The sequence below is a fragment of the Delphinapterus leucas genome, chromosome 13 (genome assembly GCF_059928025.1).
Source record: "Delphinapterus leucas isolate spDelLeu-1000000601 "Yukka" chromosome 13, BTC_Dleu_Yukka2, whole genome shotgun sequence".
Taxonomy (NCBI): domain Eukaryota; kingdom Metazoa; phylum Chordata; class Mammalia; order Artiodactyla; family Monodontidae; genus Delphinapterus; species Delphinapterus leucas.
In genome coordinates this window covers 48178896-48202089 of record NC_143141.1, presented here as the reverse complement: position 1 = coordinate 48202089, position 23194 = coordinate 48178896, and the positions used below count along the sequence as shown (strand labels likewise).

Genomic DNA, 23194 nt, shown 5'->3' with positions numbered 1-23194 from the left:
AAGACTATGAAAATGATTTATCATTTTATTTGTTTATAATTATGTATATATTACATTTCTTAATGGACAGAAAAAATTATTTTCAGATGACTCATACCAGATCAGCGCAGATGGGAGGGTCTTCCTCCACTCCCATCATGGGAATAGGAAACTAGCCACCAATGGGAACAAGATGCAGTAGACCCAGCCTGATGCCTGGAAGGGCTGTAGTGGCCTGAGATAAGCAGGAAACTCCTTGGCTTCTGGATCTGGGTATTAGAGGAGCCTTATGCCAGGTGTCTCACAGTAGGAGGTTGGATATCCAGACTCCACAGACCAAATAGCTGACTCTTTGCTGGTCTCTTTCTTGCCTCAGTTACGTGATTCTCAGCCAAATGCCTGGCATGGAATGTGCAGCCCACTAAAGGGGCATTTCCCCTCTTGGGCCTGTTGTCCCCTGACCCCTATGGGAGTTTTAGAAGGGAGGGGCAATTGAAGCACTTAATATTTAAATCTATGGGAATGTATAGGTTTAAGGCAAAAGGATACCTGCAGCTATTTGTGTCTCCTGCAGAATGGGGCCTTGGCATTTGGTGGCCCTGGCTCTCCACTCTAACCACATACATGACCATCTTCTAGCATCCTGTAGTCCTCCCACCTACCCAACTTATCCCCAGTTCCAAAGCAGGAGGGAGGTTAGGCAGGATGGTGGTTAGGAGGATGGGCCTAGTGGGGGACTGTGGAAGGAGCTGTAGGACTTTGTGCTGCATTTCAGGGGATTTGAGTGGTTGTGGGGAGGGAGGCAAGTTTGCGGGTAAAACCCGACCTTTCCTGCCAGGTCCTCCTTTCCATGGAGAGGGCACATGGGAGCCTGAGACAACACACAGTGCTCTGAGTTGAAAGATTTGAAGAGTTAAGGATATTTGGTAATAGGTTTAGAGGACTGGCAGTTTTGACTTGTACTGGTTGCTTCTTGGTTGATTGGTGGTTTGAAAACTGGTCAGCATTGTGCTTTTAGATTTTACTGTATTTTCTACGAGCTTCTGGGGGCGGTGTACTACTGTATAAGCAGTGGAGCTTAATCATGAACATGTATGAGAGTTGAATTGGCTATTTTCCTAAATCAGACTTCCCTCAGTGAGCAGTTTACAAAAGCTGATAGGGCTTTGGCATAATGGCATCAGGAGAGCTGTGTGGTAGCTCAGATGCCATGGAAAAACTAGAATGAGGGGAGAAATGGATCTTAGGAGGAATGTAACTGATCAGTCTAAAGAGAGAGATCGAAGTCCATATTCATGAGATTTGCCATTCAGATTTGGGTTTAGGATTTCAAACCTGTTGATCTTTGTTCAGCTAGGGGTCCTTCACATCTCCAGAGGAAATAGGTAAACCTGTATTTTATGTGGCTAACTATATTATGCTGTTTATGCCTATGTATGTCTTTCTCAGTTGATTGTAAGCTGCTTTAAGTTAAGCCTGATTATTTCCATCTTTGTTTCCAAAATTTCTTGCACATATTGTAAGCTTAGGTTAGCATGTTTCTTGTTGAATAGTTGTTCTTTGACCAAAAGAGAAAGTTTACTTTTCTACTTTATTTTTGTATATTTCAGAAAATCGAAAGAAGAATATGACCAGGAGGAAGAAAGAAAGAGTAAAAAGCAGGTGCCTACAAAACATATTAATATAATAGAAATATTTCATTGCTGTTATCCCTTAGGTTTACACCTGGGTTTTCTATTAAAGTTTAAGCTTAGGTGGAACGACACAGTTCCTCAGAGTATTTATATTTTCTTGGCAATTCTGAGCATTTATACTTAACTTTATAACTTTATTCACTTTATAATTCATCCAGCGACCTACCTTTTAAATTCCCGATAAAGAATGAGATTGTTCACTCCAAAAAAACTGTATGTAATACCATTCAAATTTTGGGGAATTTTTAATAGAAATTCCCCTTAATTTTATGAATAAAAGAAGATTAAGAAAAACATTTTACTTCCCCACTCGCCTTGATTCCTTTACTATTTTGAAACAGCATCTGCAGTTAATACTGAGGGTCCCTTGTAGACTTTAACATTGCCAGCTTGAAGCAGAATGATTCAGTTTCACATTTCCTGGCATACTCCTCTTTCATTAAGAACTGTTTCCATAAAGGGCCTAATCTTTCCTAAGGATCAATTAAACATGTATCTGGCTGAGGTGAGGGAAGATAATATTTATTTTTTCCTCCCCCCTTTTCTAGCTGCTTCTCTTTCCACATTTTCTCAAATCTCCCTGAAGGGAGAGTGAAACCTAATATAAACTAATTCTCAGTTGCTTGAAAGTCATTTTCCTTTTCTTCCTTCAATGACTGTGATACCTGCTTGTATCATTTACTATATTTGAAAAAACCTATTTTACTCCAAGGTAACCAATGAAGAGCAAAAGAGATGTTTTAGGATTTAGAGGGGATTTATGTATCTTTGAGTAAATCTCCTTTTAGTAAATGGAGGTGAAATTCATAGATAATAATATTTTTTAATGTAGGAGTATAGAACAGAAACTCGTTCAAAACTGCTCTCAGAAGACAGTAGTACTGGGAATTCCCTGGTGGTCCAGAGATTAAGACTTTGCACTTCCACGGCAGGCGGTGCCGGTTTGATCCCTGGTTGGGGAACTAAGATCCCACAGGCCAGGCGATGCGGCCACAGACACACACACAAAAAGACAGTAGTATTGACTTTCTGATTTATATATAAACTATATCAGGCTTCTTGAATAATAATATGTTTTGGAGTGTATGGTTTTTTTAGACTTCTTTTAATGGAAATTTTCAAACACACAAAAGTAGAGCTGATAATAATTTCAGTCTTCATGTTTCCATCACTCAACATATAGAGACTTATGATTTAGGTATTCATGAATTACCTGAAAAGTTACATGTGATTGGATTTTCCTGTTTTTAAGGAAAAATGAAGTATCAGTTTACTTGGTTCTTTCCAAGATTTAAACGATCTCTTTGGTTTAAATATAGTATCCCATTTTAGAAATGGAAATACAGGCATACCTCAGAGATGTTGTGAGATCGGTTCTAGACTATTGCAATAAAGTGAAGATGGCAATGAAATAAGTCACAAAAGTATTTTGGTTTCCCAGTGCATATAAAGGTTATGTTTACACTATACTGTAGTCTATTAATTGTGCAGTAGCATTATGTCTAAAAAAACAATGTACGTATGTGCAAAGGAAGGTTAAGACTTTGCACTTCCACTGCAGGGGCCGCCGGTTCGATCCCTGGTCGGGTTTACACTATACTGTAGTCTATTAATTGTGCAGTAGCATTATGTCTAAAAAAACAATGTACGTACGTGCAAAGGAAGGTTAAGACTTTGCACTTCCACTGCAGGGGCTGCCGGTTCGATCCCTGGTCGGGGAACTAAGATCCCACATGCTATGTGGTGCGGCCAAAGAGGAAAAAGAAAAATATTATTTTATTGCTAAAAAATGCTAACCATCATCTGAACCTTCAGCAAGCTGTAATCTTTTTGCTGGTGGAGGGTCCTGCCTCGATGTCGATGGCTGCTGACTGACCAGGGTGGTGGTTACTGAAGGTTGGGGTGGATGTGGCAGTTTCTTAAGATAAGACAACAATGAAGTTTGTCGCATTATTTGAGTCTTCCTCTCATGAACAATCTCACAGTAGCATGAAGTGCTGTTTGATGGCATCCTACCCACAGTAGAACTTCTTTCAAAACTGGAGTCAGTCTTCTCAAACCTGGCTGCTACTTTATCAACTAAATTTGTGTAATATTCTAAATCCTTTGGTGTCATTTCAATAATCTTCACAGCATCTTCCCCAGGAACAGATTCCATCTCAAGAAACTACTCTCTTTGCTCATCCCTAAGAAGTAACTCCTCATCCATTCAAGTTTTATCATGAGAGGGCACCAATTCAGGCACATCTCCAGGCTCCACTTCTAATTCTGGTTCTCTTGCTGTTTCCTCCACATCTGCAAAACTTCCTCCACTGAAATCTTGAAGCCCTCTAAGTCATCCATGAGGGTTGGAATCAATTTCTTCTAAATTCCTGTTAATGTTCATATTTTGACCTCTTTCCATGAATCATGAATGTTCTTAATGGCATCTAGAATTGTGAATCCTTTCCAGAAGGATTTCAATTGACTTTGCCCAGATCCATTGGAGAAATCATTATCTATGGCAGCTATAGCCTTACGAAATGTATTGCTTAAAGAATGAGACTTGAAAGTTGAAATTACTCCTTGATCCATGAGATGTAGAACAGATGTTGTGTAGCAGGCATGAAAACAACATGAATCTTGTTGTACACCTCCATCAGAGCTCTTGGGTATCCAGGTGCATTGCCAATGAGTAGTTAATATTTTGAAAGGAATCTTTTTTTTCTGAGGAGTAGATCATAACAGTGGGCTTCAAATATTCAGTAAACCATGTTGTAAACAGATGTGCTGTAATCCAGGCTTTGTTGTTCCATTGATAGAGCACAGGGAGAGTAGATTTAGCATAATTCTTAAGGGCCTTATGATGTTCAGAACAGTAAATGAGCATTGGCTTCAACTTCAAGTCACCAGCTGCATTAGCCCCTAATAAGAGAACCTGTCCTTTGAAGCTTTAAAGCCAGGCACTGACTTATCCTCTCCAACTAGGAAAGTCCTATATGGCCTCTCCTTCCAGTAGTAGGCTGTTTCATTTGCATTGAAAATCTGTTGTTTACTGTAGCCACCTTCATCAATTTTGTTAGTGAGATCTTCTGGATAGCTTGCTGCAGCTTCTGCATAAGCACTTGCTGCCTCATCCTGTACTTTTGTGTTACAGAGACAGCTTCTTTCCTTCAGCCGCATGAACCACCCTCTGTTAGTTTCACACTCTTCTTCTGCATCTTCCTCACGTCTCTCAGCCTTCATAGAACTGAAGAGAGTTAAAGGCTTGAACTGAAGAGAGTTAAAGGCTTGCTCTGGATTAGGCTTTGGCTTAAGGGAGTGTTGTGGCTGGTTTGATCTTTTATCCAGATCACTAATAGTTTCTCCATATCAGCAATAAGGCTGTTTCTATCATTCATGTGTTACCTGGAGTATCACTTTTAATTTCCTTCAAGAGCTTTTCCTTTGCATTCACAACTTGACTAACTGTTTGGTACAAGAGGCCTAACCTTTGGCCTATCTCAGCTTCCTTTTTTCTTAACATCTTTATTGGAGTGTAATTGCTTTACAATGGTGTGTTAGTTTCTGCTTTATAATAAAGTGAATCAGCTATACATATACATATATCCCCATATCTCCTCCCTCTTGCGTCTCCCTCCCTCCCACCCTCCCTATCCCACCCCTCTAGGTGGTCACAAAGCACCTAGCTGATCTCCCTATGCTATGCAGCTGCTTCCCACTAGCTATCTATTTTACATTTGGTAGTGTATATGTGTCCATGCCACTCTCTCACTTTGTCCCAGCTTACCCTTCCCCCTCCCTGTGTCCTCAAGTCCATCCTCTAGTAGCTCTGCGTCTTTATTCCCGTCCTGCCCCTAGGTTCTTCGTGACCACTTTTTTTTTTTTTTTTGATTCCATATATATGTGTTAGCCTACGGTATTTGTTTTTCTCTTTCTGACATACTTCACTCTTTATGACAGACTCTAGGTCCATCCACCTCACTAGAAATAACTCAATTTCGTTTTTTTTTTATGGCTGAGTAATATTCCATTGTACATGTGCCACATCTTCTTTAGCAATTCGTCTGTTGATGGACACTTAGGTTGCTTCCATGTCCTGGCTATTGTAAATAGAGCGGCAATGAACATTGTGGTACATGACTTTTTGAATTATGGTTTTCTCAGGGTATATGCCCAATAGTGGGATTGTGGGTCATATGGTAGTTCTATTTTTAGTTTTTTAAGGAACCTCCTGTTCTCCATTGTGGCTGTATCAATATACATTCCCACCAACAGTGCAAGAGGGTTCCCTTTTCTCTACACCCTCTCCACATTTATTGTTTGTACATTTTTTGATGATGGCCATTCTGACTGCTGTGAGGTGATACCTCATTGTAGTTTTGATTTGCATTTCCCTAAAGATTAATGATGTTGAGCATTGTTTCATGTGTTTGCTGGCAATCTGTATATCTTCTTTGGAGAAATGTCTACTTAGGTCTTCTGCCCATTTTTGGATTGGGTTGTTTGTTTTTTGATATTGAGCTGTATGAGCTGCGTGTAAATTTTGGAGATTAATCCTTTGTCAGTTGCTTCATTTGCAAATATTTTCTCCCATTCTGAGGGTTGTTTTTTTGTCTTGTTTATGGTTTCCTTTGCTGTGCAAAAGGTTTTAAGTTTCATTAGGTCCCATTTGTTTATTTTTGTTTTTATTTCCATTTCTCTAGGAGGTGGGTCAAAAAGGATCTTGCTGTGATTTATGTCATAGAGTGTTCTGCCTGTGTTTTCCTCTAAGGGTTTTATAGTGTCTGGCCTTACATTTAGGTCTTTAATCCATTTTGAGTTTATTTTTGTGTATGGTGTTAGAGAGTGTTCTGATTTCATTCTTTTATATGTAGCTGTCCAGTTTTCCCAGCACCACTTACTGAAGAGGCTGTCTTTTCTCCATTGTATATTCTTGGCTCCTTTATCAAAAATAAGGTGACCATATGTACGTGGGCTTATCTCTGGGCCTTCTATCCTGTTCCATTGATCCATGTTTCTGTTTTTGTGCCAGTACCATACTGTCTTGATTACTGTACCTTTGTAGTGTACTCTGAAGTCAGGGAGCCTGATTCCTCCAGCTCCATTTTTCTTTCTCAAGATTACTTTGACTATTCGGGGTCTTTTGTGTTTCCATACAAATTGTGAAATTTTTTGTTTTAGTTCTGTGAAAAACGCCATTGGTAGTTTGATAGGGATTGCATTGAATCTGTAGATTGCTTTGGGTATAGTCATTTTCACAATGTTGATTCTTCCAATGCAAGAACATGGTATATCTCTCCATCTGTTTGTATCATCTTTAATTTCTTTCATCAGTGTCTTATAGTTTTCTGCATACAGGTCTTTTGTCTCCTTAGGTAGGTTTATTCCTATGTGTTTTATTCTTTTTGCATTGGTAAATGGGAGTGTTTCCTTAATTTCTCTTTTAGATTTTTTATTGTTAGTGTATAGGAATGCAAGAGATTTCTGTGCATTAATTTTGTATCCTGCTACTTTACCAAATTCGTTGATTAGCTCTAGTAGTTTTCTGGTAGCATCTTTAGGATTCTCTATGTATAGTATCATGTCATCTGCAAACAGTGACAGCTTTACTTCTTCTTTTCCAATTTAGATTCCTTTTATTTCTTTATCTTCTCTGATTCCTGTGGCTAAAAATTCCAAAGCAATGTTGAAAAATAGTGGTGAGAGTGGGCAACCTTGTCTTGTTCCTGATCTTAGAGGAAATGGTTTCAGTTTTTCACCATTGAGGACAATGTTGGCTGTGGGTTTGTCATATATGGCCTTTATTATGTTGAGGTTAAGTTCCCTCTGTGCCTACTTTCTGGAGGGTTTTTATCATAAATCGGTGTTGGATTTTCTCGAAAGCTTTTTCTGCATCTATTGGGATGATTATATGGTGTTTATTCTTCAGTTTGTTAATATGGTGTATCACATTGATTGATTTGCATATATTGAAGAATCCTTGCATTCCTGGGATAAACCCCACTTGATCATGGTGTATGATCCTTTTAATGTGCTGTTGGATTCTGTTTGCTAGTATTCTGTTGAGGATTTTTGCATCTATGTTCATCAGTGATATTGGCCTGTAGTTTTCTTTCTTTGTGACATCTTTGTCTGGTTTTTGTATCAGGGTGATGGTGGCCTCGTAGAATGAGTTTAGGAGTGTTCCTCTCTCTGGTATATTTTGGAAGAGTTTGAGAAGGATAGGTGTTAGCTCTTCTCTACATATTTGATAGAATTTGCCTGTGAAGCCCTCTGGTCCTGGGCTTTTGTTTGTTGGAAGATTTTTAATCACAGTCGCAATTTCAGTGCCTGTGATTGGTCTGTTTATATTTTCTATTTCTTTGTGGTTCAGTTTCACAAGTTTGTGCATTTCTAAGAATTTGTCCATTTCTTCCAGGTTGTCCATTTTATTGGCATATAGTTGCTTATAGTAATCTCTCATGATCCTTTGTATTTCTGCAGTGTCAGTTGTTACTTCTCCTTTTTCATTTCTAATTCTATTGATTTGAGTCTTCTCCCTTTTTTTCTTGGTGAGTCTGGCTAATGGTTTATCAATTTTGTTTATCTTCTCAAAGAACCATGTTTTAGTTTTATTGATCTTTGCTATTGTTTCCTTCATTTCTTTTTCATTTATTTCTGATCTGATCTTTATGATTTTTTTCCTTCTGCTAACTTTGGGGTTTTTTTTTGTTATTTCTCTAATTGCTTTAGGTGTAAGGTTAGGTTGTTTATTTGTGATATTTCTTGTTGCTTAAGGTAGGAGTGTATTGCTGTAAATTTCTGTCTTAGAACTGCTTTTGCTGCATCCCATAGGTTTTCGGTCGTCATGTTTTCATGTCATTTGTTTCTAGGTATTTTTTGATTTCTTCAGTGATCTCTTGGTTATTAAGTAGTGTATTGTTTAGCCTCCATGTGTTTGTATTTTTTACAGATTTTTTCCTGTAATTGATATCTAGTCTCATAGCATTGTGGTCAGAAAAGATACTTGATACGATTTCAATTTTCTTAATTTTACGAAGGGTTGATTTGTGACCCAAGATATGATCTATCCTGGATAATGTTCCGTGAGCACTTTAGAAGAAAGTGTATTTTGTTGTTTTGGTATGGAATATCCTATAAATATCAATTAAGTCCGTCTTGTTTAATGTATCATTTAAAGCTTGTGTTCCTTATTTATTTTCATTTTGGATGATCTGTCCATTGGTGAAAGTGGGGTGTTAAAGTCCACTACTATGATTGTGTTACTGTCGATTTCCCCTTTTATGGCTGTTAGCATTTGCCTTATGTGTTGAGGTGCTCCTATGTTGGGTGCATAAATATTTACAATTGTTACATCTTCTTCTTGGATCGATCCCTTGATCATTATGTAGTGTCCTTCTTTGTCTTTTGTAATAGTCTTTGTTTTAAAGTCTATTTTGTCTGATATGAGAATTGCTACTTCATCTTTCTTTTGACTTCCATTTGCATGGAATATCTTTTTCCATCCCCTCACTTTCAGTCTGTATGTGTCCCTAGGTCTGATGTGGGTGTCTTATAGACAGCATATATACGGGTCTTGTTTTTGTATCCATTCAGCGAGTCTATGTCTTTTGGTTGGAGCATTTAATCTATTTACATTTAAGGTAATTATCGATATGTATGTTCCTATTACCATTTTCTTAATTGTTTTGGGTTTGTTTTTGTAGGTCTTTTCTTCTCTTTTGTTTCCTGCCCAGAGAAGTTCCTTTAGCGTTTGTTGTGAAGCTGGTTTGGTGGTGCTGAATTCTCTTAGCTTTTGCTTGTCTGTAAAGGTTTTAATTTCTCCATCGAATCTGAATGAGATCCGTGCTTGGTAGAGTAATCTTGGTTGTAGGTTTTTCCCTTTCATCACTTTAAATATGTCCTGCCACTCCCTTCTGGATTGCAGAGTTTCTGCTGAAAGATCAGCTGTTAACCTTATGGAAATTCCTTTGTATGTTATTTGTTGTTTTTCCCTTGCTACTTTTAATATTTTTTCTTTGTATTTAATTTTTGATAGTTTGATTAATATGTGTCTTGACGTGTTTCTCCTTGGATTTATCCTGTATGGGACTCTCTGTGCTTCCTGGACTTGATTAACTATTTTCTTTCCCATATTAGGGAAGTTTTCAACTATAATCTCTTCAAATATTTTCTCAGTCCCTTTCTTTTTCTCTTGTTTTTCTGGGACCCCTATACTTCGAATGTTGGTGCATTTAATGTTTTCCCAGAAGTCTCTGAGACTGTACTCAATTCTTTTCATTCTTTTTTCTTTATTCTGCTCTGCAGTAGTTATTTCCACTATTTTATCTTCCAGGTTACTTATCCGTTCTTCTGCCTCAGTTATTCTGCTATTGATTCCTTCTAGAGGATTTTTAATTTCATTTATTGTGTTGCTCATCACTGTTTGTTTGCTCTTTAGTTCTTCTAGTTCCTTGTTAAACGTTTCTTGTATTTTTTCCATTCTATTTCCAAGATTTTGGATCATCTTTACTATCATTATTCTGAATTCTTTTTCAGGTAGACTGTCTATTTCCTCTTCATTTGTTAGGTCTGGTGGGTTTTTACCTTACTCCTTCATCTGCTGTGTGTTTCTCTGTCTTCTCATTTTGCTTAACTTACCATGTTTGGGGTCTCCTTTTCGCAGGCCGCAGGTTCGTTGTTACCATTGTTTTTGGTGTCTGCCCCCAGTGACTAAGGTTGGTTCATTGGGTTGTGGAGGCTTCCTGGTGGAGTGGACTGGTACCTGTGTTCTGGTGGATGAGAGTGGATCTTGTCTTTCTGGTGGGCAGGACCGAGTCTGGTGGTGTGTTTTGGGGTGTCTGTGACCTTATGATTTTAGGCAGCCTCTCTGCTAATGGGTGGGGTTATGTTCCTGTCTTGCTAGCTGTTTGGCATCGGGTGTCTAGCACTGTAGCTTGCTGGTTGTTGAGTGGAGCTGGGTCTTGGCGTTGAGATGGAGATCTCTGGGAGAGCTCTTGCCGATTGATATTACGTGGAGCTGGGAGGTCTTTGGTGGGTCAATGTCCTGAACTCGGCTCTCCCACCTCAGAGGCACAGGCCTGACACCCGGCCAGAGCACCAAGACCCTGTCATCCACACGGCTCAGAATAAAAGGTAGAAAGGAAGAAAGAAAGAAAAAAATAAATAAAAAAATAATATAAAATAAAGTTATTAAAGTAAAAAATAATAATTAAAAAAAAGTAATAGAAAGAGAGAAGAGAGCAACCAAACCAAAAAACAAATCCACCAATGATAACAAGTGCTAAAAACTATACTAAAAAAAACCCCCCAAAAACGGACAGACAGAACCGTAGGACAAATGGTAAAAGCAAAGCTATATAGACAATCACACACAGAAGCATACATATACACACTCAGAGTAAGAAAAAAGGAAAAAAAAAAAAATCATTGCTCCCAAAGTCCACTGCCTCAATTTGGGATGATTTGTTGTCTATTCAGGTACTCCACAGATGCAGGGTACATCAAGTTGATTGTGGAGATTTAATCTGCTGCTCCTGAGGCTGATGGGAGAGATTTCCCTTTCTCTTCTTCTTTTTTTTTTTTTTTTTTTTTTTTTTGCGGTACGCAGGCCTCTCACTGCTGTGGCCTCTCCCATTGCGGAGCACAGGCTCCGGACGCGCAGGCTCAGTGGCCATGGCTCACGGGTCCAGCCGCTCTGCGGCATGTGGGATCCTCCCGGACCAGGACACAAACCCATGTCTGCTGCATAGGCAGGCGGACTCTCAACCACTGCGCCACCAGGGAATCCCTCCCTTTCTCTTCTTTGCTCGCACAGCGCAGGGGTTCAGCTTTGGATTTGGCCCTGCCTCTGTGTGTAGGTCGCCTGAGGGCGTCTGTTCTTTGCTCAGACAGGACGGGGTTAAAGGAGCAGCTGATTCGGGGGCTGTGGCTCACTCAGGCCGGTGGGAGGGGGAGGGAGGGGCACGGAGTGCGGGGCGGGCCTGCGGTGGCAGAGGCTGGAGTGATGTTGCACCAGCCTGAGGCGTGCGTTCTCCCGGGGAAGTTGCCCCTGGATCACGGGACCCTGGCAGTGGCGGGCTGCACAGGCTCCCCGGAAGTGGGGTGTGGATAGTGACCTGTGCTCACACACAGGCTTCTTGGTGGCGGTAGCAGCAGCCTTAGCGTCTCATGCCCGTCTCTGGTGTCGGCTCTGATAGCCGTGGCTTGGGCCCGTCTCGGGAGCTCACTCAGGCGGTGCTCTGAATTCCCTCTCCTCATGTACCCGGAAACAAGGGTCTCTTGCCTCTTAGGCAGCTCCAGACTTTTTCCCAGACTCCCTCCCATCTAGCTGTGGCGCACTAGCCCCTTCAGGCTGTGTTCGTGCAGCCAGCCCCACTCCTTTGCCCTCTGCACCCCTGTTGCTGTGCTCTCCTCTGTGGCTCCGAAGCTTCCCCTCTGCCACCCCCCCATCTCTGCCAGTGAAGGGGTTTCCTAGTGTGTGGAAACTTTTCCTCCTTCACAGCTCCCTCCCAGAGGTGCAGGTCCCGTCCCTATTCTTTTGTCTCTGTGTTTTCTTTTTTCTTTTGTCCTACCCAGGTACATGGGGAATTTCTTGACTTTTGGGAAGTCTGAGGTCTTCTGCCAGGGTTCTGTAGCAGTTGTTCCACATGTAGATGTATTTCTGATGTATTTGTGGGGAGGAAGGTGATCTCCATGTCTTACTCTTCTGCCATCTTGAAGGTCTCTCCTATCTCAGCTTTCGACATGCCTTTCTCACTAAGCTTAATCATTTCTAGCTTTTGATTCAAAGTGAGAGACCCGTGATTCTTCCTTTCACTTGAACACTTAGAGGTCACTGTAGGTTTATTAATTGGCCTAATTTCAACATTCTTGTGTCTCAGGGAATAGGGAGGTCTGAGGAGAGGGAGAGAAATGAGGGGACAAGTGGTCAGTGGAGCAGTTAGAGCACACACAACTTTCATCTATCAAGTTTCACCGTCTTACATGGGTTTGGTTTGTGGTGCCCCCAAACAGTTAAAATAGTAACATCAAAGTTTACTGATCCCTGATCACTATAACAAATATAATAATGACAATTTGAAATATTGCAAGAATTACCAAAATGTGACACAGAGACATGAAGTGAGCAATGCTGTTGGAAAAATGACACTGATAGACTTGCTTGATGCAGAGTTGCCACAAACCTTCCATTTGTAAAAAAACGGGATGTCTGTGAAACACAATAAATTGAAGTGCAATAAAATGAGGTATACTTGTAAACCAGTTTGTGGTTGCTTCAGGCATATCATAGTAGTGGTATTATTATTATATTTTTTAGATTATTTGAAGTGAAAAAGCACCTTATTAATCAGTGATTTTATTTCTTTTAGAGTATTTCTTGGTGTCTTGGTCAAGGTCACATGAGTAGTAAGAGTGAAGCCTAGGTTTGAACTCACTTCTTTCTGAATCCAAAGTCTTAACCAAACTAGTTATTCTTAGCACTGCATGATTGGAAATGAGAATGTTTACCTACCTCAAAAAGTAGAAGATAAAAAATGGTGGAAACATCTTAAAAACTTTGGAAAAATAGAGTCTCTGATTTATTATCCATTCAGTAGACAATAATTTTTTAAACTAATGTGTATGAATCCCTTAAGTAGTGAATTATTCAGAATTAATCTAAAGTATTTTTTATACTGTTGATTCCTGAAGCTATCAGAGGCTAAAACAGAAGAGCCTCCGATGCATGCCAATGAAACTGCAAAAATGAATAATTCCCAAGGGGATGGTGAACATTTTGCACACCCACCCTCAGGTAAGTTTGAAATGTACTGAAATTTCTGAATAATATGAATACATAAACACTGTAAAGAGTGTGTTACTTTCTCATACACACTTCACCCTCAAAAAATGGCCATTGGTATTTAATGTTCTTTGTGAATTTAGCTAAAGTGGTTGCTTGTAGGAGATAGCTGACAGAGAGGGCATAGCCCCCAAATTTCTAAGTGAAGCTTGGAACCCAGAGCTGTGATCAAAATTCCTTGGGGAAGCCCCCAGGCTTTATGCTATGACTACAGCATTCAAGGTATGTTCACATAACATTTGGTACTCTCTTCCTTGACCATAATTACATGGTGTTTGAGAGTTAGAAGCTGAACAGGGAAAGATAATATTTTCCTAGTGAATTAAAACACAATTAGAAAACAACAGGTAGCCAATTTATCTAGAAGTTGTCAGAAACTATTGTTGAAACCAAAATTGATGAGAATCCTTGTGGGAAATGTTAGTGGATGATCTTGTTCACTATGCAGTGAATCATTTTCAATATATGTTTTCTGATTTCCTTTATAAGAAGACAGGTAATTCTGAAACAGAACTTGAATCATGATCATGAATTTACTTCATTTTTTTTATGGATTTCTATGGTTTTTAGGTGCATGTCCTTTTATCAATTAAAAAAATGCATAACTCTGTGAGGTAGATATTATGGTCCTTATTTTTCTTTTATTTTTTTAAAACAAGAAATTCAAGGAACTTGAATGTGGTCCAAAATCAGAGCTCTTAAATAGTGAAACTGTGACTTACCTTGGTCTTCTGACTCCAAATCTTGTGTTTTTCTACACTTTGTAGAAGTTTTATAATTGAGATAGATAGGTTTGTTGTGTATCCAGTGTTGTAAGGATCTAAATGCTTAGTTGATAAAACAATGGGGCATATGAAACAGAAGCAGGTTTATGAAGTTATCTGGCTTTTTCCTTCCTAGCAAATCTAATAATTCCTTTTCTTTTTTCATATTCTGCAGGTTCTGAGTAGAATAACCTCATTTGAATTATGTCTGTGAAAGCACCTGCTTTAGATTTGTTTGAGCGCTTTTAAAATTTGCTGGCCCAAACTTAGCTTTTTGTTTTATATAGACCTAAGTACATATACTGTTCTAATCTTGTGTCTGACATAATTTGAATACATTTGCTTATCGGACTATTAAGTGAAACTATTATAGAAAACTTAATCTCAAGCCATTTGTAACTCAGTTATGCACATTAGCGGTAGAGAAACTGGCAGATAATTTCAAAAGTAATGATTTTAATTTTTAAAAACTATTCTATTTTTTTAGAAAAATGAGTATATCTGATATTATGGGCAATCACTGCATACAAAGTGCCCATGAGAAAGGCCTAATGTGGGAGGAATCATAAAGGTGTTTGACCTCCTGCTTATCCCTTTGCTCATGTCTTTCCCTGGTTCCTGCTGGAAATGGATAGCATCTGTTCTCAGATTGACGCAGGGTTGCCAGTGTTGAGATGATCTTTCTTTAAGCTAGCTGGCTTTCCGATTCTCCATTCTTAGAAATCAGAGAAGTTAAGTATTTTGGCTTCAGGTACTTTTCTCTCTAGTTAGAATATAAAAGGTGTTCATAACCAACAAACTCAAGGAACTGTCCAGACCAAGTACATGAATTGAATATAAATGCTTATGTGCCTGGGATTCCCCCCTCCGCAGAATTTTACTGTCTTGTCCCCAGCTCTGTGGTTCCATATTTGGGGGCTAAGCCCACCACTGCTTAAAGTCACCATCATATGAATGTCATGTTTAATTTTGTCTGCATATTTTGACCAACTTGTTGAAGCTCATCTTCATTTCTGTTTAAGTTAGTTCTGAGCTAGCTCCCTGTCTAGGTTGGTTGGAGTGTTAGCGGCAGCCTCATCTCTTTCAGGGAGACTTCCCTTTCTGTCCAAGAGCCTGAAGAGCTTTTTCTCCTTCTAACTTCCCTGGCACTGCAGTCAGTCCACTCACCCTGTGCTAAAGCAGTGATCCTTGGGCAAGTTTCTTGCTCCTGCAAAGTTCTATTTCTGGTTTTACCGTGCTGGATTTTTAATCATTTAGAGACATGAATATCATGTTCTCCCATGATGCTTTTAGTTCTTGGCATTATTTTTATGTCTTTGCTTGTCTCACCAGCTGTCTTTCATGTATTACAGTGAAATACAGTCCATGTATTACAGTGAAAATGTTTTATCTTAAAAAAACCCCACCTTATCTTATAATAAAAAATGTCTCAAAAGCAATTAGCATGTTAATCCTGTCTCTTCGCACAGTTACCAAATAACTGGAAGGTACTGAGTACTCATGTTATATCCGCTTCCAAGTTCTACTTACTGTATTTATTTGTGTAGTTTTTTACATCTTTATTGGAGTATAATTGCTTTATAATGTTGTGTTAGTTTCTGCTGTACAATAAAGCGAATCAACTATATGTATACATATATCCCCATATCCCCTCCCTGTTGAGTCTCCATCCCACCCTTCCTATCCCATCCCTCTATGTCATCACAAAGCACCAAGCTGATCTCCGTTTTACTTACTTTAAAATCTTCATTTTTTAAATATGTTAATAGGTTTATAGTTATCTTCAGTATGTAGTACAAATTATTGATATTACTGGCACTTATTCCTCCAATACAAAAAATTATAGCTTATTACACTTTTTGCCTGCAAGCAAAAGTTTGAAAGCCAATTACATTGTTAGTAAGGGATTTTAGTGCACTGTTTATTTGGCTTGTATGGCAACCTTGTATTACATTTTACTGCAGTTCTAATCTTTAGGCAAGAATTATATATTTTTGTAGCTATAGTACCAAACAGCAGGAGCTTGGTATTTATTTGTTGAAATGTCATTATTCACAAGAACTGTAGTTCAAGCTCCTTGAGGACAGGGACCACATTTATTGTTCTCACCCACTGCCTAGCACAATGTAGGCACTGAATCAATGCATGCTGAGTGAATGAGTATGAGAAAGACCAAAGTATTATTACCACTAGCTCATTTTGGTGAACCTAGTGTAGTAACTTAATATTTCTTATAATATTCTAATTGGTCTCTGTCTGATTACTGCCAGAAATTAAAGTGCATTCTGCTGATCAGTCAGTACAAGCTTTGACAAGAAAGATGGAAACGTTGCCTGAAAGTTCCTCCCTCCCACAAAAAGACCTGAAGATTCCTGGCTTTGAACATGCAAACATTGAGGGACCAATAGCAGTAAGTAAAAAATATTGCTTTTTAAGAACTATGAGCAAAGTGATAAAGTACTGTGAACAAACAGTGTAAACAGCCATACACACTTGGCTTTTGTTGCAGTCTTCGACTCAAACTTCTAATTTAATCAGTCAGTGGGTATCTGTGCCACTTATGCAGACTTGATTTTTCCTTCTCTTATTTGACCCAGAATTTGTCAACACTTGGAACAGAAGAGCTCCGGCAACGAGAACACTATCTGAAGCAGAAGAGAGATAAGTTGATGTCCATGAGAAAGGATATGAGGACTAAGCACATACAAAATTCGGAGCAGAAAGGAAAACCTGCTGGGGAGGTAGAGGTATGGCTAGCTCTAGTATGAGAAAATTTGCAAATCTACGGGTGGGATTCTCAAAATCAACATATGTGCTCTTGTAGATCTATTCATATTAACCTCCTTGTTAGTGTAGCACCTGATAATAAGTCTTTTCTAGGCAGTGAGATGGTTGTGATAGGAGGATTTTGTGAAGTAGAAATGGTAGCAGTTTTATGATTCTTTACTTGCCCTGCTCTGAGCACTGAAGGGTCAGCCGTCTGTTTTACCTGAGCCTTTTGAAATATTTTATCATAGAGCAGCATCAGTACCCTAGCCACCACCTCTAAAAGGCTTCCCCAAGAAGAGATTTTTACAAAGAAGAGATTAAGGGAACTCAGTCCATGTGTGGCTTTTTTAAAAAATTTACTGAATGTTCTAATATTTGTTCAAGGCAGTATGTTAGGAATTTTAGAAAATGAACCCATCTTATTCTACTGTAGCCAATTTTTTTTCTTTTATTTTTTTTTTTAAGGAAATGACAGAGAAACCAGAAATGACAGCAGAGGAGAAGCAAACATTACTAAAGAGGAGATTGCTTGCAGAGAAACTTAAAGAAGAAGTTATTAATAAGTAATTTTAAGAACAATTTAGCAAAGCAGTAGTTCAAAATTTCTTAAAAATAAATTATTTAATCCTTAAACAGAGCCTGTTAGTTTCAAATACTTGTGTTTGTAAATGCAAATATAACCTTATTGTTACTATTTTATTAAACATTTGACGTAAAGGGTGGCAGGGAAGGCAGTTACTTATGCTGACCAGTTTAATACAAATTTCTGAATAATGTTCTCTCATGGAGAGAAGGTATAGAAAGCTGATGGTGCATTCATTCATTCATTGTTTGTGCTAAGCATTGTGTTGCATGCTAAGGATACAGTAGCCTAGTAGATCGACAGGGTCCCTGCTTTCATGGGGCCAAGTGAAGAGCCAAGTGTTTGTTAGAAGGGAAAAGGGCAGTGTTTTATCATAAACAGGGTCCTGCGGCTGTCAATATGGCTAGCATACAGACAGAATGAGGGGAGGGGGTTAGCACACAGAATTGGAGATAGGTAGGGTGCTGATTTGCAAGGCTTGTAGGGAATGTGAGGGTTTTAAACATTTTATAGTGGCAGTTGGAAGTCACTGAAGTTTTAAAAGCAGGGAAGGTTCATGATGAAAATGTTCATTTAAAAAAGATGTGTGGCTGCTGTGTGGAAACTACTGGGTGAGTTAGAGTAGCTGTGGGTGAACAGGTATAGGGTGATCAATCTAATGAAAAGAGTGGTTCTCTGGGGTGGTGGTGGACAGATTTTAGCATCCCACATCGAGGCAGGCGCAAACAGGACGTCGAAAATAGACGTGGGGATGTTAAAAATACTCTATTATTCTTTCTAGAAGAGCTACCATTAAAACAGATAAAGGAACGATTGCCTGAGCCTGTTGACCTGAATTCTGCCATGGGTGTAGGTCTTCTGTGTGTGAAGTGATCCCGGGTAGTGTTCTGTTGTCCATTTGCTAAAAAATAACCAGAAATAGTAGGAGAGAACCCTTCCTTTCAGAAACTTCCTGTGTTGTGTCATCCCATAAGCACCCTCTTTTCTAGTTACGAGCCACTCCTGAGTTTAACTTACAATTCCATTTTATCTCCTTAAATCTATCGTTATAAGCTTTTTAAAAGGGATACCAAAATTACATTAGTTCCAACTTTCAACGTGCAGGGAAAACTCAGCATCACTTTATATTTGTCACATTTTCATCACAGATGGACAAGTTGAAAAACTAGTGGTTAAAACACAGAAATCTGTTCATGTAGCTTTTTATTAAAAATAGTTTCTATATTGCATACATGTTTACAGATATAATTTTAAGAGAACCTCAGGCATACAAATGTGGGCTCCGGCTTGCTTCACTGAGTGAAGATAAAGATAAAAATCTTGATCTGCCTGAGGGTAGACATTTAAGACAGCAGCTAATGTGTAATCTTTAGTTATTCTTTCAAGGGTTATTTTTAAGTCTTGTTTTCGTATCATTGTGGGTGAGCATCTGTACCATGAAAAGTGTTTTCCTGTAATTCAACAAAACATTCACATTTCTGCTATAAGAAAAGTTTCCTATGATGATTTAAATGATTTAAAAGACTTGTGGCAGTTCTTCAGAAAGGAAAATTAAAGAAACTTCATAAGATATAGAAAGATAATACTTCCTACTGGAACTTAAAATTACTTAATCAGGAAGAGTCAAGAGTAAATAGGGAAACGCTTTAGGGTTGGGCTTGTTAGAGTCCAAGAGGAAATTTAATAAGACCTAAGAAGAGTGAAGGGGCTTGATAAAATTTGCTTGAAAGAAAATGTATTCATATGGTAACTTTACTGATCTTGGTTTAAATCCTGATTCACTTGCCTTTATGAGGTGGAAGGTCTTTTTCAATATATGTACCTTTAATCAAAGAGGTGGTAACAGCCCAATGCTGTGATGCTTTGGTGCTGGGACTTTATGTGTCCAAGGCATACCTTCTATGTGCAATTGACCCTTGTTTAGAATTCTTTCATTCAGATTGGTGTATGACACAGTGGTCTATAATAAATATCTATGGATAACTTACTGGCTTTAAAAAGATATTGTAAAATGGACACATCTCAAAATGGAGTTTACTTATATTTACAACAAACCAAACAAAAGCAACAAACATAGAATTACAGGGTCACATTTTAATTCCTGAATTTTACAGGTCAGCATTAATATCACCACATGTATACAAATGGTGTAAAACAAGTACAGTGGTATTTTTAATACAAAATAAACATCTGTTTTATGGAAAAACTATACTTCGTATCTACACAGACAGCCCATCTTCCAAACAATAGCCAAAATTAAAATTAACTACAAAATCTCCAAAACAGGGGAAACTGCTTCAGTTTAAGCTATTCCAGGAAAAATGGACCCGTAACACATTACAAGGGTGATCTGAAGGCTGTAGCTGGAATTACTATTTTTAGTTTTTTGGTTTTTTTCTTCCCAATGCATTAAATTGTAGTTTGGGGGATGTTTTTCTCACTTCAGCATGTCAGATCATAGATGAGCAAACTAACATTAAAATATTTACAGTTAACTTGCTGTTCTAAAAATAAAACCTCTTAACTGTTTGCCTCAGTTTATTATTTTAAATTTATTTACGTACATGGAATGTGCTTTTATTCTTAAAAAAAAAGCAGCTTTCATATTACACCCTTGTTAGTTCTTGGAAAAGCTTCATGTGCTGCATACTCTGACACTGAAGTAACTTCTTGGATCAAAATGGCCTGTAGATGTTAAATGCCACTTAATTCAGCACTATTCTTTGTATGTTAGTCTTTACAAATTACACGTTAAAACTTGCCTGCAGCTCTGGAGAGAGACAACTTTATTAACAAAGCAGAAAGTGACTTCAAAGTATCTTCCACAAAAGATTGTACTGGTAGGCAGTTGAAAACATTCTGTTCAATCCACTCCCATTTCTAGAGAAAATCATTTTGGAATACTACCATACTGATTCTCGGCATCTGTTATTTCTAAAAGTGCTGATTTTAAAGTTATATTAACAAAACTGCCCATTTTGAATCTAGCTTGTTTGTTTTCATCAAAATACACACTGAAAGTTCCTGGTGTAGAAAACTCAACATGTGCTGTAATACAGGGTGTATTTCCCTCTACCTACCAGTAAGGCTGAATTTCTGTTATCTCTTCAAAGAAATGGTCCCAACAGCTTAACTTCATTTTTTATGATAGTTGAACTTGTTTTCCATAAAAATTTCTTTTAAAAAGAGGCAACTGATTAAAAGAACAACATGGCCAGCACCATTATACAAGTAATGTTATTGGGTTTGCAACTGAAGTTTTATAACTGTTTCTAAATCAGAAACCCTCCTGGAGCAACCCTGCATTAATATTGTTTTATCAACTTTGTCCCTCCCCTAAACCGTCCCAAAACCTGAGAGTTCCCTTGCTGAGAAGCTATCTCCCAGGTTCTGGTTACTAACTTTTTTTTTGACAGCCTGAAAGGCAAACCCATTAATTACTAGCAAGTGATCAAGTTCCTGGGAAGCCTGGTTTTTTTTTTTTTTTTTACAGAGCTAAACTCTCCTAGCTGATATACTGAGTGTCTTTTGCTATTCCTTGTATATTTATAAGTTCAAGTGAGAAAGCTTTCTGATTCAGATTTTCAGCTCACTGAACAGTTGCAGCATTTTTGTACAACCACATGTTGAGGGTCCCCAGTAAATATTTTATGAGCCAAGACGAGGTCTCTTCCTGGGAGATGTTTCTTCTTCTTCATCTTCCTCTTCATCATCTGGATAATCCACTAAACCAACCAAACTTCCCTATTGAAGAATAAAAAAAAAAAATTAACATATGTAACAAAAAAAAAGCTAATTAGTACAAATGTAGTCACTTTTAAAGGTATTAGAAATCATTTTTCTTAACTAACCACATATATCTGAAACAGATATATTTGAATTTGATAAAGGAACTGCTTGAAATTATGAACAGTTAGTAATAAGTACAACTGGTGGTATTCTTAGTTACCCTCAACTTTTTTATGGGATTTTTAATGATACCTCATAATTCAACTCAGCAAAATTTCACTGTGGAAAAATATCTCCAAACAGTAGGACTCACAAAGAATCATGACATTTGGAGCTAGAAGGACCTTGGAGATGAACTAGTTCATTTCTCTAACCTTACATGAGATGATAGCCAGCCAGTGACAAAAAGGTGCCTTTTAGTCTGTGTGTGTGTATATATATATATATATATATTCCTCATGTATATATTTCATCACTAAGTACACATCATTGTTTTTTGTTCTGCTTTTTGAAGAATAATTTTAAATGGCTGATGATAATAAACACATGAAATGGTTCCTAAAAACTAATGACAAAAATTTAGGACTATCTCTCTCTACCCAGAAGAAAAGGATCAGATATTTCAGGTGTTTGGCCTTTTATAAGTAATGGACCCCTTTGCAAATCCTATTAAAGCTCTGGACACTTTACCCAGACAATTAGTATGTCCTCAGGTCTGCATTAATTTGAACCAATTCCATGAAATCTGTACACATACCTTACAGGTTAAGAGAGCTACTGTAAACACTGCATCTAGTTCAAACCCTTAAGACCTCTAGGGGATAAGCAAGTACAACTGAAATGAGTCATATTTCAAACCTAAGTAGCTTCATACCTAAAGAATCCAGGCATCTGGCATTAACACTTTACCAGAATATAACTGAAACACTGATATTAATCAGCAAAGGGCTCTGAGCAGCTAGAAACAGTTATCAGAAAGTCTGTGAATCAAATAAAACTTATAGTTAAGTGAGAATCTTTCTGCTGCTTTCTCAGCTTAACACACAAATTGTAAGCTGGATAAGCAAGTAGTGTGGCTGAATTTAAAACAAAACGTAAAGCACTTGGCACAGTGCTTGGTATGTAGTTACTATTCAGTAATTGCTATTAGCTACTATTACTGTTATCATTATTATTTGTTATTTGGTTTCTAAGCCAAACAAGTTGGATGAAAGAAGTAGAAGACATAATTACAGCATAAAAAGGCACCAGTCTGATATTCACACAGCAAATTAAGGAAAGTTTTACTTTTAATCCTATATATCATAATGTACAAACATTTCAGTTCCAAATGGTTAACATTTAAAATAATTTTTGGCATAAGATCAATAAATATTCTATCTGACACTCGGCTACACAATTTAGTTTTCAATTTTACCTCTATTATCTATACATATATATACCATAAACAAACTCATATTATACATTTAAAAAATCATGTTTATCATACAAAGAATAAAAATACAAAATATGAAATATTGGAAGTAAAAGGAACTATAAATCCACAGGTGCACACTGTGAGGAATTTGATAGGTTCCAGACTTTTAATATATAACTATAAATGTATTGCTTTTAAACAAATATCAGCTTTCAGTGTTAGTACACAAAGTTCTATTTCATTCTTTTAAACTCTAGTATTCCATGGTACGGATACACCGCCAAAGTTAAATTCCTTGTTGGACATTTAGATTGCTTTCCCAGGCATTATATTCTCTTCAAAAATTTTTGTTTCTGACAATATATCAACAAAGACAAAAAAGGAAAGGAGAAAACAGCAGATGAAAGCTGTTAAGACATTTTTGGAAAAAGA

At 37.9% G+C, this 23194-nt stretch overlaps 2 protein-coding genes across 4 annotated transcripts in view; one reads left to right on the top strand and one right to left on the bottom strand.

Annotated features, from left to right (window-relative positions):
* CFAP36 (cilia and flagella associated protein 36) overlaps positions 1–17670 on the top strand; it is a 32377-nt gene extending 14707 nt beyond the window's left edge. Inside the window, exons 6-10 of the mRNA XM_022597230.3 lie at positions 1590–1641; positions 13350–13452; positions 16535–16674; positions 16862–17011; positions 17499–17670. Of these exons, the coding sequence (XP_022452938.1) occupies positions 1590–1641; positions 13350–13452; positions 16535–16674; positions 16862–17011; positions 17499–17600 (547 nt within the window). The 3' untranslated portion in view covers positions 17601–17670. The remainder of the gene's footprint in view (positions 1–1589; positions 1642–13349; positions 13453–16534; positions 16675–16861; positions 17012–17498) is intronic.
* A 2020-nt stretch (positions 17671–19690) lies between these two features.
* Positions 19691–23194, bottom strand: part of PPP4R3B (protein phosphatase 4 regulatory subunit 3B) — a 66321-nt gene continuing 62817 nt past the window's right edge. For all 3 annotated transcript variants that reach the window (XM_089923163.1, XM_022597229.3, XM_089923164.1), the window contains one exon: positions 19691–21360. In XM_089923163.1, the coding sequence (XP_089779289.1) occupies positions 21265–21360 (96 nt within the window). In that variant the 3' untranslated portion in view covers positions 19691–21264. The remainder of the gene's footprint in view (positions 21361–23194) is intronic.